Genomic DNA, 15,046 nt, shown 5'->3' on the forward strand with positions numbered 1-15,046 from the left:
CTGGGAGAAAGCCATTTTGAAACCAGAAGTTTGGAGCAGATGCCAGCCACGTGCCTTCCCAGCTAACAGAGGTTTTCTGGACACCATTGGCCATCCTCCAGTGAAGGTACCCAATTGCTGATGTGTTACCTTGGACACTTTATGGCCGTAAGACTGTAACTGTGTAACCAAATAAACCCCTTTTTATAAAAGCCAATCCGTCTCTGGTGTTTTGCATTCCAGCAGCATTAGCAAAATAAAACATTTGGGTTCAAGGAAAACTATGAATATTGTCTTCCACATTGTTCATTTTCATTTCCATCAGCAAATTCTGTCTCTTCTAATCCAGAGCTCCTGTGGCTCATTTAAGTCAAACTTGAGGAATGTAACCATTACAGGTTTCTATACCCATCTCAAGAAAATCTAGTGTCTCATTCTCATAGAATCAAATTTTACCAACCAGAAAGATTCATGTGCTGCTCTCTAGAACATTTGTGCCACCTGTTTTCTAACTCAGTATAAATTTACTGGCTCTAATTTGAAGCTAGTTGGGAGGAAGTTGAAGTCATAGTTGGTCCATCTGAGGAAAGTTTTGGAATTAAGTTTAAAGCTTTCTAGTCAACTCATATATGTAATAGGCCATTGCCTCTTCTGCCTTCATTATGGAAAAAAACCTCAACAAACAAACAACACATAGCATCTGCTATAATAATTAGCATTTAGTCACATGTACTTTTGTTTGGGTTTACTTTCTTGTGTTATGAGAAAAAGATATTTAAACATTAGTCATGGGGACAAAATTAAATTTTACTTTTGCAAATATAAAAATGAAACAATATCATTTGTAGCCAAAAGTTTAAATTTAAAATGTTTTAGACATATTATTTAATTTCTAGATAGCAAGAGAGGTAAGGATTTTTTTTTAAAATGAAATTTATATCACAACAGAATTTTTTTCTTGAAAAGGACCTTTGTAAAATCACAGGAAGGTCAAAGTACGTCAAAATAATCAAGGTCTGCACATCACAGGTTAAACCCTTCATCTATTTATTGAAACAAGAGTATAATTACACATAGGGAAAAATAGCAGAGAAAAATTCCTTAAGAACTGTTTGTGCTTGTCAAAACTGATGGACATGAGTGAGCTCTAATATCATTATGTTTAGAAATTGCTTCATCCAGATCCAGCTGTACACCATTAATATTCACTTCCATGCAGCCATTATAAAAGGCATTCACTGGTATGGCATTGAATGGAACATCTACAAAAACAGAATATGAGATTATTAGCCCAAGACTTTTAGCATTTTATTTCCTTCATTTAGTGGAGTCATTCAGATTTCCCATTTCCAAGCAAATTCTAACCCTAAAGGAAAAGTTAGCAATGTAATTTTATTCAATAAATATATATACATATATAAAGTGATTCCTATGTATAAGGTACTGTGTTTGGTGCTAAATTCAATATATCACGAGTTACTCTGATTTCATAAACACAATCACTTCCATCCAAAGTTAAGATATACAAACACACTGAAAGAGGAGTAGGAAAAAGCATATTCTTATTTGTGATGTTCTACTTTACTGTTTTGTCTTTAAATTTGAGCAACAGTTTAAGCATTGTTAAATCAGTTTTTCAATGAAACATTTTTAAATACCATGATAAATTTATCTCTTTTATTATTGCTGGAATAAAATCAGATTTCCATATTTTCCAAGGAACTATTTTCTTGTTGAGCATACAATAGCAACTTATGATAGAGAATTCACTTTTATGCAATATTTGGTCACAAGTTGTTTTCTAGGCTTCACAGGTTCACAGACATGGGGGATGTGTGCCCCATGACAGACCATACCCATAACCAATTTTGATAAGACTTTGTACCTAGCATTGTTACTAAAATGACTTAAGACTTTTGGGATGTTGTGATGGAATGGAACACATTCTGCATGTAGAAGGAACACATCTTTTGGGGATCCAGAGGGTGGAGTGTGGTTGTTTGGAGCAGTATATACCCCAGAAAAACATGTTCTTAAACTGAATCCATTCCTGTAGGTATGAGCCCATTGTAAGTAGGACCTTTCCACGAGGTTACTTCAGTTAATGTGTGGCCCACTCCGTCAAGATGGGTCTTAATCCTATTACTGGAGTCCTTTACAAGTGGAATGAAATTCAGATAGAGAGAACGAAAGCCACAGGAAGCAAAAAGCTGGATATCAATAGAACCCAGAAGAGAAGGGAGAGACAAGGAGACATCACCCTGTGCTTTACTATATGACAAGCTAAGGACTAAGAAGCACCGGCAGCCAGCCCCAGAATGTCACATCTTCAGGCAGAAAGCATCACCTGGATGGTGCCTTAATTTGGACTTCTATCTTAGTCTCAAAACCATGAGCCAATAAATTCCCATTGTTTAAGCCATCCATTGGCATGGTATTTGCTTGAGCAGCCAAGGAAACTAGCATCTCCCCTACATGATTTTTACTTACCAATGGATATTCTTCAGCCCTTTTTCTTCATCAGTGCCTTATGCAAAAAATTAATGCAAAATTTGTGCCTCTAAGTTGCCTATACAGTGAATAAAGTCCACTGTATATCCCATTTCTATGGGCTAACAGCATTTTTTAAGAAACCCTTTCAATGCCTGGCTAAGAATCATAAATTATGCCAATATTATGAAAATCCTTAGAATCATCAATTCCCCCTGATTATTAATTTTTAGCATGCAATTTTATCATGCCTCCTTCCTGTAGGAATTAATATCAATTAATATCTCACCTATCCCATAATTTACACCCTTAGTATCTCAATTTTCAGTTCTCAATTTTCCCTCTAAACACATCTTGCATGAAGTTAGTTCTCAATACTGTTGTAAAAGTCCTGGAACTACTGAAATTTTGATAATTTTACTTCTCTTGAGCTCTTTCATTCTTGACTTCTTTCCTAAAAAAATGCATTTAACTAAATTGTGAATGAGTGGATTTAGAATTCATTCATTTGAACTGTAATTATACTTGCTAATAATTATCCATGCCAACTTATGGTTAATTATTATGTAACATAATATTTTTATATATTATATATGCACTATATATATAAACACAAAGGTATATGTGTATACATATATCTTTATATGTGTATGTATATATATGTGTGTGTGTGTGTATACATATATAGTAGTTATATATATAACCACTAGAGCTTATTTACTTCCACTCCTCCAAAACCCAGAAAATCAGGGATAAATAATTTAGATAACATTTCCATATTGGGGCAATTAAGACTCTGATCAGTAAAGTGATATAAAGAAGGTTACCAGAAGTCCAGAGAACAAACTCAGAATTCTCCCCTTGAGAATACCCTGGATGGTATCTGAAAATGCTTCTAAAGAATTTACTGCATCAAATTTTTGACATTTAAAGAAAAATATTGATGCTAATTATATCTCTTCCAGTATTAAGTTAAAGATGAGCCTGCTTTTCCTCCAGTTTTCTTCATCTTGGTTAACTGAATCGCCACCCACCCAACTGCTCACACCAGAAACCTAAGAGTTATCCTTATACCTGCCTTTCAATCATTGAATCCTACTGATTTTGTTTCTCAAATATATCCCCAATCCACTCACTGTATACCACCTCCACTGTCATCACCCTAGTCTAGACATCTCAACTTCCTCATCTGTAAAATGGGGATAATAATAGTGCCTACCTGACTGGATTGTTTTGAAAATTAAATGAGTTGATAGTTTCGAAGCACTCTGACCAGTGCTGAGGCTGCTGATTAGACACTAATTAATCAGCAGTAGCTGTAGTTGTTGCTGCTGCTGTTATTGTCACTGTTTCTTCATCTGGACCACTTCCATAGCCTTGCAACTCATCTCAATTGCATCCACTTTTGCCTCCCACCTATCCGTCTCCACTTGGCATGCAGGGTAGATTTTTTAGATCATAATATTCATACATCACTTCTTTGTCTAAAACTTTTCAATGATTGCTATGGCTCTTATAAAAAAAAAAAAACACAGGACGAAGAACCAGGTCTATAAACCCTCTAACCCACCCAGCCACCCAGTTTACAGCCTCATTCTGCACTACCATCCTTCTTGCTCACAGTGCTTCACCATGCTGATCTTCAGTGTATTCATCAAACACGTCAGCCCATTCCCACTTTGCTCACACATGTACCATTTTAATTGCAAACTAACCCTAATTCATGCCCTAATCACTGAGTTAATTTCGTCTTTCAGATATCACTTTTACATCTCAGTTTATTCTTCAGAGAGGTCTTTCTTGGCCCTCACAAACTAAGCCTATTTCCAGGCTCTAAAAGTAACTTTTACAACACAGCAACGATCACAATATCAATTATTTTGGTGTTTTATTACTTATTTTTTAATGTCTGCTTCTCCCACTATATTGTAAGAGCCTTAATGGCAGGGACCATGTCTATGTGTTTATTACTGTGTCTTCAGCATTTGGCACATACGCTCTTAAGAAACGTTGGATGAATGATGGATGGAATGAGGAATGAATATTGAACTCACAAGTATATTGTGAGGACAGTTTGAAATTCTAAATCCTTTCTGGCTAGGCTAGCCAGTGCAGCAAAACATGGCCAGTTTTAGCTCATCATTTTAAAAAGCAAACAGAAACGTACCATTAAAATGTCAATACAAGCCCTCAGGAAAAGAATAATGGAATTTTGTCTTCCCTTTTGATGCCTTTTTACTTAAATTATATAGTGAAAACACTATCCATTTGATTGAAATATCCTTTTTAAAACTGAAGAAAAAGTAAGTGGATACCTGGAATGCCCCCCAGATAGGTGACCAGTGTTCCCTTCATTGCCCTATCCAAGATGACAAGTTGCCTTGGAAGTTCTTCAGAGTTGATGATACCTTTTTTAAATGGAGTCAATAGCTCCATATTGTTTTTATTGATTCTGAATTCCAGATGGGAATGTTGGCTAGAACACAAATTTATGGCCTCTATCCGAGCTATAGTTGTATTTCCAACAGATACCAGGATATCCTGAGGAACAGAGCAAAGATCCAGTATAAGTGATAATATCAGCAATAATACCACTGCAGAGCAATTTTTGAGGGAAGTTAAAAAACTGCATTTCAATGAGGAAAAAAATATATGATAGAACCTCTAAGTTTAGATGAAAAAAGTACTGATATTATTAATCAAACTTTTACAAATAGATTAGTTTTACAAACTCCAGGTTTAAAAAAAAAATCATACTAGCTTCTGAAAACTCAAGCCACAGGGTTGCTATACCAACAATGGACAACTAAAGTAGGTTCTTAAGCAAGATATTCCTTTCAAATTTTATACTCATAATGCTTCCTAACTTCAAAACATACAGATAAAAAAGGAAGGAGTTGAATTATGCCTGTGCTGGAGAAAAGGCTCACACAATTTAAAGTCCTTTAGTAAGCATGGGCCAGCAATAACTGAAAAGTTTGTTTATCCCACCAAAGCAATACTGCAGAATTGGGACCAAGTGAATGAAAAAGTCCTGTGAAAGAAAAACCAGGGATTCCCAGCATTAAGTGTCAGAGTATTTACCAGAAGTTTCTCAAAAAAAAAAAAAAGAAAACGTATTCATTTCACTGAACCTTTCAAACTGCTACTACGCTTGTCATTCAACTTGTTGAGGGTAATCTAGACATATAGTTTATGTCTGTGTGAAGGACATATGACAAGCAAAAGAGAGGAAACAAAATTAAAACTAAGGAGACAAGTGTTGCTAGCCTAGTCTTTGTAATGCTTCCCTTATGGCAGAAAGACAATCTGAAGTGTTTACTTAGGAATCCAAGATACCTATATTAACTGAAAGGTCAATATTTCTACAAATATAGGTTTATTTGAGGAAATCTGCTACAGTGTTGTAGAAGTACTTGTCCTTGAGCTCATTAAAAATCTGCAAAGATGGCCAGCTGAGAAAATGCTCCAGAATCATCAATGCTGTGTGGAATAATGCTTTGAAATATTGTACATATATCTTGAGAAGGAAATCTGATGTTCAAAAAAGAGAATCATGGAGACAAAAAGGATTAAATAAATATCAAGGACATGGCATGCATTAACATCCTCCACTGCATGAATACATGAACGTAATGCTGAAGATGGGAATTCCATTTTGTTTAATAAAAAAAAAAAAAAAAAAAAAAAAAAAGAAAGAAAAGAAAAAAGCTGCAATCCAAATGTAGTAAGTGCCTGTGAAGGTTTGGAAATTTTAAAATACTCTTCAGAATTTTAAAATACTCTTCAGAATTGCTGTAGATTTCTGATGGTTAAACACCAGCTACCAGAAATTCTGATTATCCTTTAAATTGCAAACAGCAACTTAAAGGATAATACTTTAATACTACAAGTATTGTTCAACTATATGTTTCTCTTGGAAAGCTGTGAAGAGCATCAAAGCCAACCTTGGCACAAGCAGAAGCTTCTTCTTGTAGCTTGTTGCCATCCACTGTAGATGACATATGGACAGAACTATTAGTCCTTAATAGAAGTATGAATAAAACAGATTCTCTGATAACTCTTGTGTCTCCATTTATCTAACAATTTTTCCTGTTCTTCTTCCTAATTTCAAATCAGAATCAGAGTTGCAAGCAAGAAGCCTGGTGGATTGTTTTTTTTGTTTGTTTGTTTATTTTTACTTTTTACAATCCACGAGTCTTTTATTTCTTTTTTACACCTTTTATGCCATGAATTCATAGGGAATGAGCTCTGGTAGCTCAGGCTCCTTTCCACTGGTTTTCACAAAGTGTGCTTCTCTGGGTGGAGCAGGCTGGTGCCTCAGTGGAACCCAGGTACCTTTCTCTTTGGCTTCCTTTTTTTTCCTGATCATTTTCCTTCACAGCTTCAAGAAGCTATCTCAGCTTTTAGAGTGTTTAATATGCTCAATACATACATTAATTCTCTTGGCAAGAATCTTGCCCTTCAGTTGTTTGTTTACGATACCAACAGCATGCTGGGTAACATTGTAGACTCTTCCGGTCTTGCCAGGGTAGCATTTGTGAGGCATGCCTTTTTGAACAATGCCCATTCCCTTGATGTCTACAATATCAGCTTTCATGTAGATTCGTATATATGTGGCCAAAGGAACAACTCCATGTTTTCTAAAAGGCCTAGAAAACACATATATACAGCGGATGCATCTCCACTTTCCCTTTGTGTTCGTCATTTCGGCGAATTACTGCAAGATGGCGGTTCTGGCGGCAAGGAACGATGGATTGGTTTTATTTTCTCTTATCTTTCCCCTTCCACTCATGGGAATAAAGGTTAAGAGAGCAAGAAAGCACAAAACATTATAATTAAGCACTGAATATCTGGGAGAAGACTGTAATCATATTCATTTCTATTTTGTTAGTACAGGTGAATCTTCAAGATGAGATTAAGTGTAGATCTCTGTGTGGTCTGTGAAGGTTCCAAGGAGCCAGCATGTGAGTCTGTCTCATTTTAGCCATATACAATGTGCAATTCAATCTCTCCCTCCCCACTCCCCCTTACTTCTCAGTTCAGGCTTTGGAAATAAGCTAGCCAAAAAAATAAATAAAAATAAATAATAATGAACATTTATTGAGTTCTTACAGTGTGCTGGTGACTGTGCCAAATACTTTACATGGGTTATCCCATTTACACTTCAAAAAAGCCCTCTGAAGTAAATAGTACCATTATATCCATTTTATAGATGGAAAAAACAAAACAAACAAAAGGTTCATAAAGATTTAGAGTAAAATTACCTGAAATTTTTCAGAGATGGAGTCCACCACAGACAAGGCAAGGGGCACTGTGTTTCCAGAAACCAAGGCAAGCATAACACCAGTGCCAGCAGATGGACGAATATTCAAGGTCACATTTACATACCAACCCTCAGCATTGGAAATGTCATCTGTTTAAAACAACAAAAACAGAAACAGGGTCAATGCACCACTAAAATGCACCAGAAGGAATTATTACAATCTGAATAGTACTCAAAGTCATCTTTGTGTAATACTGAAGATTTTAGTTCTCCTTTCTCAATGACAACCTAGTGAAAACAAAACAAAAGTTTGTGTGTTTGTTTTTTAATGCCAAGAGACAAACAAATGGAATCCCACTCTTCTCTTCATAGTAGAATAGAATTATGGATGGTGGTTTTTAGGATTATTGTGTGTCCCTGTTCGCTCTACAACAGCTCTTCTTCTACCTTGCACATTCACAAAAGCTCAAATCTCAGAATGGTCACATATTAAAGTAGACATTTAGAAGGAAGTTTTCAATCTATTTATTGTAATATGTCTGAGGGAAAAGTTGGGTATAGCTGACACCCTCAACACTCTTCATCCTATAATGGGGTCAGGTTAGAGCAAGTGGGAAGGACAATAATATATATACATAGAGGAGTTGAATAGTTTGATAGTAGAGAAATAATCTGAAGTCAGAAGTTAGCTTTGAAATTAGAAAAGGATCTCTTGTTCCATGAATCTCTCTTTTTTTTTTAGTGAGAGAAGTGGTGGGTTTATAGAACAATCATGCATAAAACACAGAGTTCTCTTTTCACAATACTCAAAATTTTTTTCAATTACTAGGTTAGTTGTCTACTGCATTATAGTACAAGGTTTAGGAAGTATATATTTCTCACATCACTTTGTTTCCCACATAATCATTCAATAAATATTTATTGACTTACTGTGATTCCAAAGTAGTTGGATTCCTAAAAATATTAGTTTACCATTGTTAGATCCCAGAAGAAGAAACTAACATGTACAAGGAGTTTCGAACCCGGGGGGCCCCACAGCTTATCTCACAAGAAAACAGGTGCCCCACAGACTAAAGAATGAAGGCCGTTCAAAGCTGTTCAAAGACGTCCCAGTGGCCCCTCAAAGGCAGGTAAGGCAAGGTCAGAGATGCCCATAAAATAAACAACCAAGAAGGCCTGCTCTCCCCAGTTAGATAATGAAGCTGCTTTCCTAAAAAGAATATTGTCTCAGAATTCTACCAATCAGCCCAAAACTAGATAGGCACTCACCCAATCAAGGCACAGAACATCACAGTAGACACCCTACCCAATGTGGGTTCCTTTTTTCTTTAAAGAATGCTGCTCTCAGATAGAGAGTGGAAGCCATTATCTTTTTCTTCTTTTCTGTTGGCTCCCACCTGCTTTCTTCCTCTAATAAATCTTAAACTTTATACTTAAACTTTGACTTGCTGTATTGTATGAATTCTTGAACGGCTCCAAACCTAACAACCATCTGAATGATGTCTTCCTCATTTAATATGAAGTTACTATACCGACTACTACTTGGAGTCGTTGAAAGGGTATATTTGAATGAGAAATTAGTTTTCCTTTGGCAAGGTGTTCTCTCATTTAGCCACAAATAATCTATTACATCATTTAATATAATGCTGTAAGTCCATCCAGAAAAAAAAATATATATATATATATATAAAATCATTTTGAAATAAGTAAATTTATTTCAAGGTAATAACAAAATCAAACTAAAATGAACCTAAAAATGTACAAAGTTAATAATCTAACATTAAATATCAATTTTAAAGTAGACCATTTTCAAATTGTCCATGAAATTACTAATTTCTTATGAAAGGAGTTTTTTCAGGCACAATATAACATTTTTCCTTTACAGGAAGTTTATCCTTTGAAAAATTATTGTGGGTTTGAAATTTTTTTTCCTACATTCAGTCAACTCATTTAAAGCACTAAGAAAAAAAATTCTTCTTATGCATGAGTTAAAGGCACTATAGTAATTTACATTAGGAAAGCAGAAAGCACTAGTGTGATATTCTTTCTAAACATTGTAGTTAAATATTTTTTTAGACTACAAATGAACATATTCAAAAAGTTTTTTATTTTTAAACAGAGATATTTGGATTCATCCTAAACTTAATCTATAATGTGAAATATTAGTAGCTCAAATAGTCAACTTCTAAAACAGCAGAAGACAAAGAATTCAATAACATAAAATGTACAAAAGCTAATAAATATATGAGAAGATATTCAACTTCAATACAAGGTTAGAAATTTAACTTTCCAACTTAAGATTGGATACAAATTTCAAGCATAAATAGTCTCACTTATTGGTAGCTGTATAAATTAATAAAACATCTTTGGGAGAGAATGTGATCGAATCTAAAAGAATTCTATATTTGTATAACCTTTAATGAAAATAATCTAAGATTCTATCCTACAGAATTAATCACATAAGGGTACAAGGATGTATGTGCAAGAACATTCACTGAAGTGTTATTTGTAAAGATGAAAAACTGGAGTCAGTCTAGAAAGACTGTCTGCTCTACTTAGAATGTAGAAAAGTGGAAAGGGCACTACTCCCAACCTTACAATAACAACTCAAGCCAAATTATCTACAGAATCTCAACTTTTCTTGAACTGTGCTTGAAAAGATTTCAAAGCAACCAACTAACTGGAAACCTAAAGAAAGGCAGGTGCTTCCTAGGAGAAACAGAATGAGGGCATCTGCTGACCTGGGGCAGACACCAGATGACATACATCTGATAAGCAGAATTTAGGTAAAATTTTTAACAAATTGCTAAAGCCTAAGTATGGACTATGAACTGCAGACAGGGAAATATGAACTCATTCACAGGCTCTTCTTCGTGGGCCTCACTTGGGGCTCAAGAGAAAAACTGGGAGGAGAGGAAGGGACGGGACAGTCTCTCAGCTAGCACTGGCCTGGGGGAGGGGAGTAGCACCAGCTGTAAGACAGGCACAGAACAAAAGCCTTTTAAGGCACTGGGGAAAGGCAACATACTCTGTAACCTTTAAGATATGGTGAAGAATGGCACCTACAGGCTAGGGAAAAGAAACAGGAAGGAAAAAAATCCTCTAATGAGGAGGAACATGCCAATGTCCTGACTCCTGCCTATCAGACTCTGCTGGGGTTGTGGTGGGTGGGCAGGAATACTGAAAAATCCAGGCACCTGAACCCCAGAATGGCCAAAATGCTGCCCATGCTCCCAGACCCCTCTACCATGCAAGCAAATGTCAAGTAACAACAGCACTCTGCTGAGGAAGGACAAGAAGAACATGGAAAGACAGTTTCTAAAGACACAGTCATAACTAAAGTACCTAAAGCTGAGGATGGAACAGCTATTAAGAAAATTTTTGTGGCAAACCAGTCCCCACCCCAAGCACAAGGTAACGTTAAAGGAATGTGAAACCTTGGTGTGCTAAATATAATCATGGTGTGTAGTAAAGAATTTTGCCTTGCACAAAGAGACGTCTGGCCTTTGTCCCCAGCTCCAGAGAGGTAACCTCTAAACCCTTGGAATTTCCCACTTGATGGGAGTGCCTTTGTTTTTCATGGTAGGCCCCTTGGAACACATCAGATAGCTTATGCTTATAAAGTAACTCACGATGGACCCTCAGACCACACTTGATGATTTATGCTAATAAGGTGACTTATGGTGGGCCCTTCAGGCTATACCATATATCAGCCCAGCCTCAGAGAAGGGAGGAGGGGCTGGAAACTTCAAACTTGGGCAATCAATTAATCATGCCTATGTAACAAAGCCCTTATAAACACTCTGGACACCAAAGCTTGTATGAGCTTGCTAGGTTGAGAATACTCCATTTTGGGCAACCCCTAAATTGTAGTTGGTGTCAGAAATGAAGGTAGTCTTGTGTGAATTCTTCCCTCTAACTTCATAGTTGGATCCTAATTCCTTGCAGTTGGAATCAGAAATGTTGGGCAGTCTTGGTAGTTTGGAGAACCCTGCCTCAACCTTGCAGTTTGGCCCATTCTGGGTATATGGCAACAACAAAACCCAAGCAGCTCAACTCCTGACTAGTTTGATTCAGTCCTCTACACTAAAGAACTAGAAAAAGAAGAGGTGTGCTCATTTCCAGACATAAATATTATTTACCTCAGTCTCTCTACTGTCATACATAAGATGCCCACTTTTAAACTAAACAATATGAGATAGACAAATAAGCAAAGAAAAAACAACACAAGGTCAAGAGACAAAGCAACCAACAGGACCAGACTCAAATTTGTCACAGAAGTTGGAACTATCAGAGAATTTAAAATAATTATCATTAATATATTGAAAGCTGTGGTGGGAAAGGTGGACCACATGTATAAATAAATGGGAAATTTCAGCAGGAAGGTGGAAACTATAAGAAATAAGTGAAAATGCCAGAAATGAAGATGAATCTCTTTGATGGACTCATCAGTAGACTCAATATAGCTGACAAATCAGCAAACTTTAAACTGGTCAATTGAATTCACACAAAATTAATCACGTTTGTGCCAATAAACTTTAACTCATAGCATAAATAATAACATAAGCATATTCAACTGTCTTTTTTTTCCAATTTATTTGGAAAATTTCATTAATAAAATAAAACAGAAAGAGGAAGGCTAATACTATGCTTGGCATATAGTAAGTACTCAACGTTCACTAAAGGGATCATTACTATGTGTCAATGAATAAATTTAGTCACTAATGAGAAAAGAGAGATAAAATGGGAAATCACTTACTATAATCTATGTTAAACTGAGCAACTCCAGAGCCAGGATAGTAGGAACCTTTCTCCACAGTAACAAGGCAATGCTTATTTTGTTTTTGTTGAATAATTTCCTTTACTCCTGAAGCTCCTTGATTCATCAAATTCCAGCCTCGTATACATCCATCTAGCCGAGGGTTAATCTAACAATTTAAAATATAGGTCAAGGAGTGCATTTTAAACTTAAGTCAGACTGATAATTGCCCTTAATTGATTAGAGACGGAAAGCCTTTCTTTCATGACCATTTAAAATATTTTACACACTCTACATTTTTCTTTTAGAAATTTTCTTCAGGTGGACAGTCTTTTTCAGTAAAAATGCAGCCTCCACTGGGATACTAATAATGTTTAACGTTCACTTCAAGCCCCTCCTGCCTCTCCTATGCCAACCAGCACACATATTTCTGCTCTCAAGTTCTATATATACTTCTAGCTATAGCCCTGGGCTCTAAGCTGCCTTCTGTTTTCCTTTAGCTAAATTTAGAGTATAGCTTTTACCTTGTCAAGGGAGAACACTAAGCCTCTTCAAGAACAAAAAGTGTTTGCAATCTTTAGCCTCTGTAATAGCACTCAGCCGGATTCAAGACATGTAGTGACCATTTCATAAATAGTTAATTTTTTTACATAATTCATTTTATTTTTAAAGTGCCTTGATTTATCATTTCAAAGAACCAGTGTAGTCATTCTGACATGGGTTGACTAATTTGGGTTTTATATCATATCATAGAAATCTTTTTAAAGTTAAAGTAACTGCAAATCCCCGTGAGTGAAAGATGGATATAGAATAGTAAATATTTAAGGTAAATCAGTATGTGCATTTGACTTCAAATGCAATTTTTAAAACACTTCAAGGACAGTGATTAGTCTCCTTCAGGAAAACCCATTCCACAGTTATTAGAAATATATCATACATCCATTATATCTAACTTTAATTCATGACAGGCTGAAGTTATAACCTCAGTTAAGACTTAAAAAAAAAATCCACCTTATTTCCTTATGTATAATCCTTAACCTCCCAAACTTAAATCCTAAATAGACCTGAGAAAGTAGTTTGAATGGCTTTCCAAAACAACATATATTATAACTCAATATGTGCATTTATATGCTAAATATGGACTAACAATTTGACAATGAATTGAAATTGGAGAACATTAAAAACCCACTTCTTCATGAGTAACTCTGGGAATTTAAATGGACTCCATAACACTACACTCATTTTCTTATTTCCTTAATGTAATTTCAAGAGTCAGTAATATTAATTTACCATGTTCAGTTCAAGTTGTCACACTTGGTATGTTCAACAAAATAACCTCTGTTGACTCTCAGAAAAACATTTCTTCAAACCTATTACAGATAAAAGGCATTCCATCCATGATGAGAGATATAAGCCTGGATCATTACCGGTTTAATGAGTAGATTTTCTGCTCTCCGTGGTAATCCTGCGAAGTATACTTTGGTTTCCAGAAATCCATTTGTAGGCTTAAAAAGGCTTCCAGGTTTATTTATATTCATCACAGCCTCTTTAGCTATTTTAACACTAATACTATGCTCTAATTCTTCCACAGAGACCTACAATTAAAAACACAAAAATTACCAAAACACAACCAAATATCTCTACATGCCATTTGAAACACTGGGATTGAAAAAACCTGTTATAATTTCAATAAATAATTTCTAAAAGAGTCATTACAATGTAATTATTAATTTTTTCAAACCCATTTGAAACGTCAAATTATTACAAAGGTGATTTAAAAAATGTGTTTAAAGGTGACAGTACTTAATTAAAAATTAAATACACAACATATTTTAGAATGAAAAAATCAATATTATCCTGTTAAATTTAAGCATTCTGTTCTATCACTAAATTAACAGTTTAAAATAGTATCTAGTACTAATAACTTAGGAAACTATTGTGTTCTTATTTTGCAATTGCCTGATACTGAACATATAAAATCAATAATATAAATAAGTTCTTAATATAAATTGAGAAAAGTCAGTTATCTTGTATACTGTTCATTGGACACAAATTATATTTTATTTCAAAATTTAAGATTTATTAGTCATAAGGAAGCACAGTACATAATTTTGAAAATAGTTTGAATTTTAAAAAAAAGTTTGGAAGTGATGGTAAACAACAATGAAAAATCCTATACAGGCCATTTGAAGAAACATTGTTGCAACTGTATAATGTAAAACTGTAGTATTCAAACTGCAAACTTCCTGATTTTCCTTTTACTAATCAATAGTAGAAGCCACAATAATTACATATCTAAAGCTGGTCAACACTCCTTCCCTATTAAAACCAATCAGCCACATTTCATTATTTCAAGTCCTGGAATATGTTCTTAACTTGACTGCCAGGACTCACTGTATATTCCTTCTCCTCCACTCTCACTCCTTCTTAGCCTCCTTTGCTGGATCCACCTCTTCTTCCCAACCTCTAGTATAAAGCTCAAGGCTCAGTCCCCAGACCACTTCCCTCTAGCCATGCAAGTATTTCTATGGGGGTTGGGAAGAGACAGGGGT

General features: G+C 35.3%; 1 protein-coding gene across 1 annotated transcript in view; it reads right to left on the reverse strand.

Annotated features, from left to right (window-relative positions):
• Positions 1-1,002: 1,002 nt before the first annotated feature.
• PROS1 (protein S) overlaps positions 1,003-15,046 on the reverse strand; it is a 111,815-nt gene continuing 97,771 nt past the window's right edge. Inside the window, exons 11-15 of the mRNA XM_037833949.1 lie at positions 13,922-14,089; positions 12,495-12,663; positions 7,737-7,885; positions 4,785-5,010; positions 1,003-1,241 (exon numbers count right to left, since the gene is read on the reverse strand). Of these exons, the coding sequence (XP_037689877.1) occupies positions 1,081-1,241; positions 4,785-5,010; positions 7,737-7,885; positions 12,495-12,663; positions 13,922-14,089 (873 nt within the window). The 3' untranslated portion in view covers positions 1,003-1,080. The remainder of the gene's footprint in view (positions 1,242-4,784; positions 5,011-7,736; positions 7,886-12,494; positions 12,664-13,921; positions 14,090-15,046) is intronic.

This window comes from Choloepus didactylus, chromosome 1, assembly GCF_015220235.1.
Source record: "Choloepus didactylus isolate mChoDid1 chromosome 1, mChoDid1.pri, whole genome shotgun sequence".
Lineage (NCBI taxonomy): Eukaryota > Metazoa > Chordata > Mammalia > Pilosa > Megalonychidae > Choloepus > Choloepus didactylus.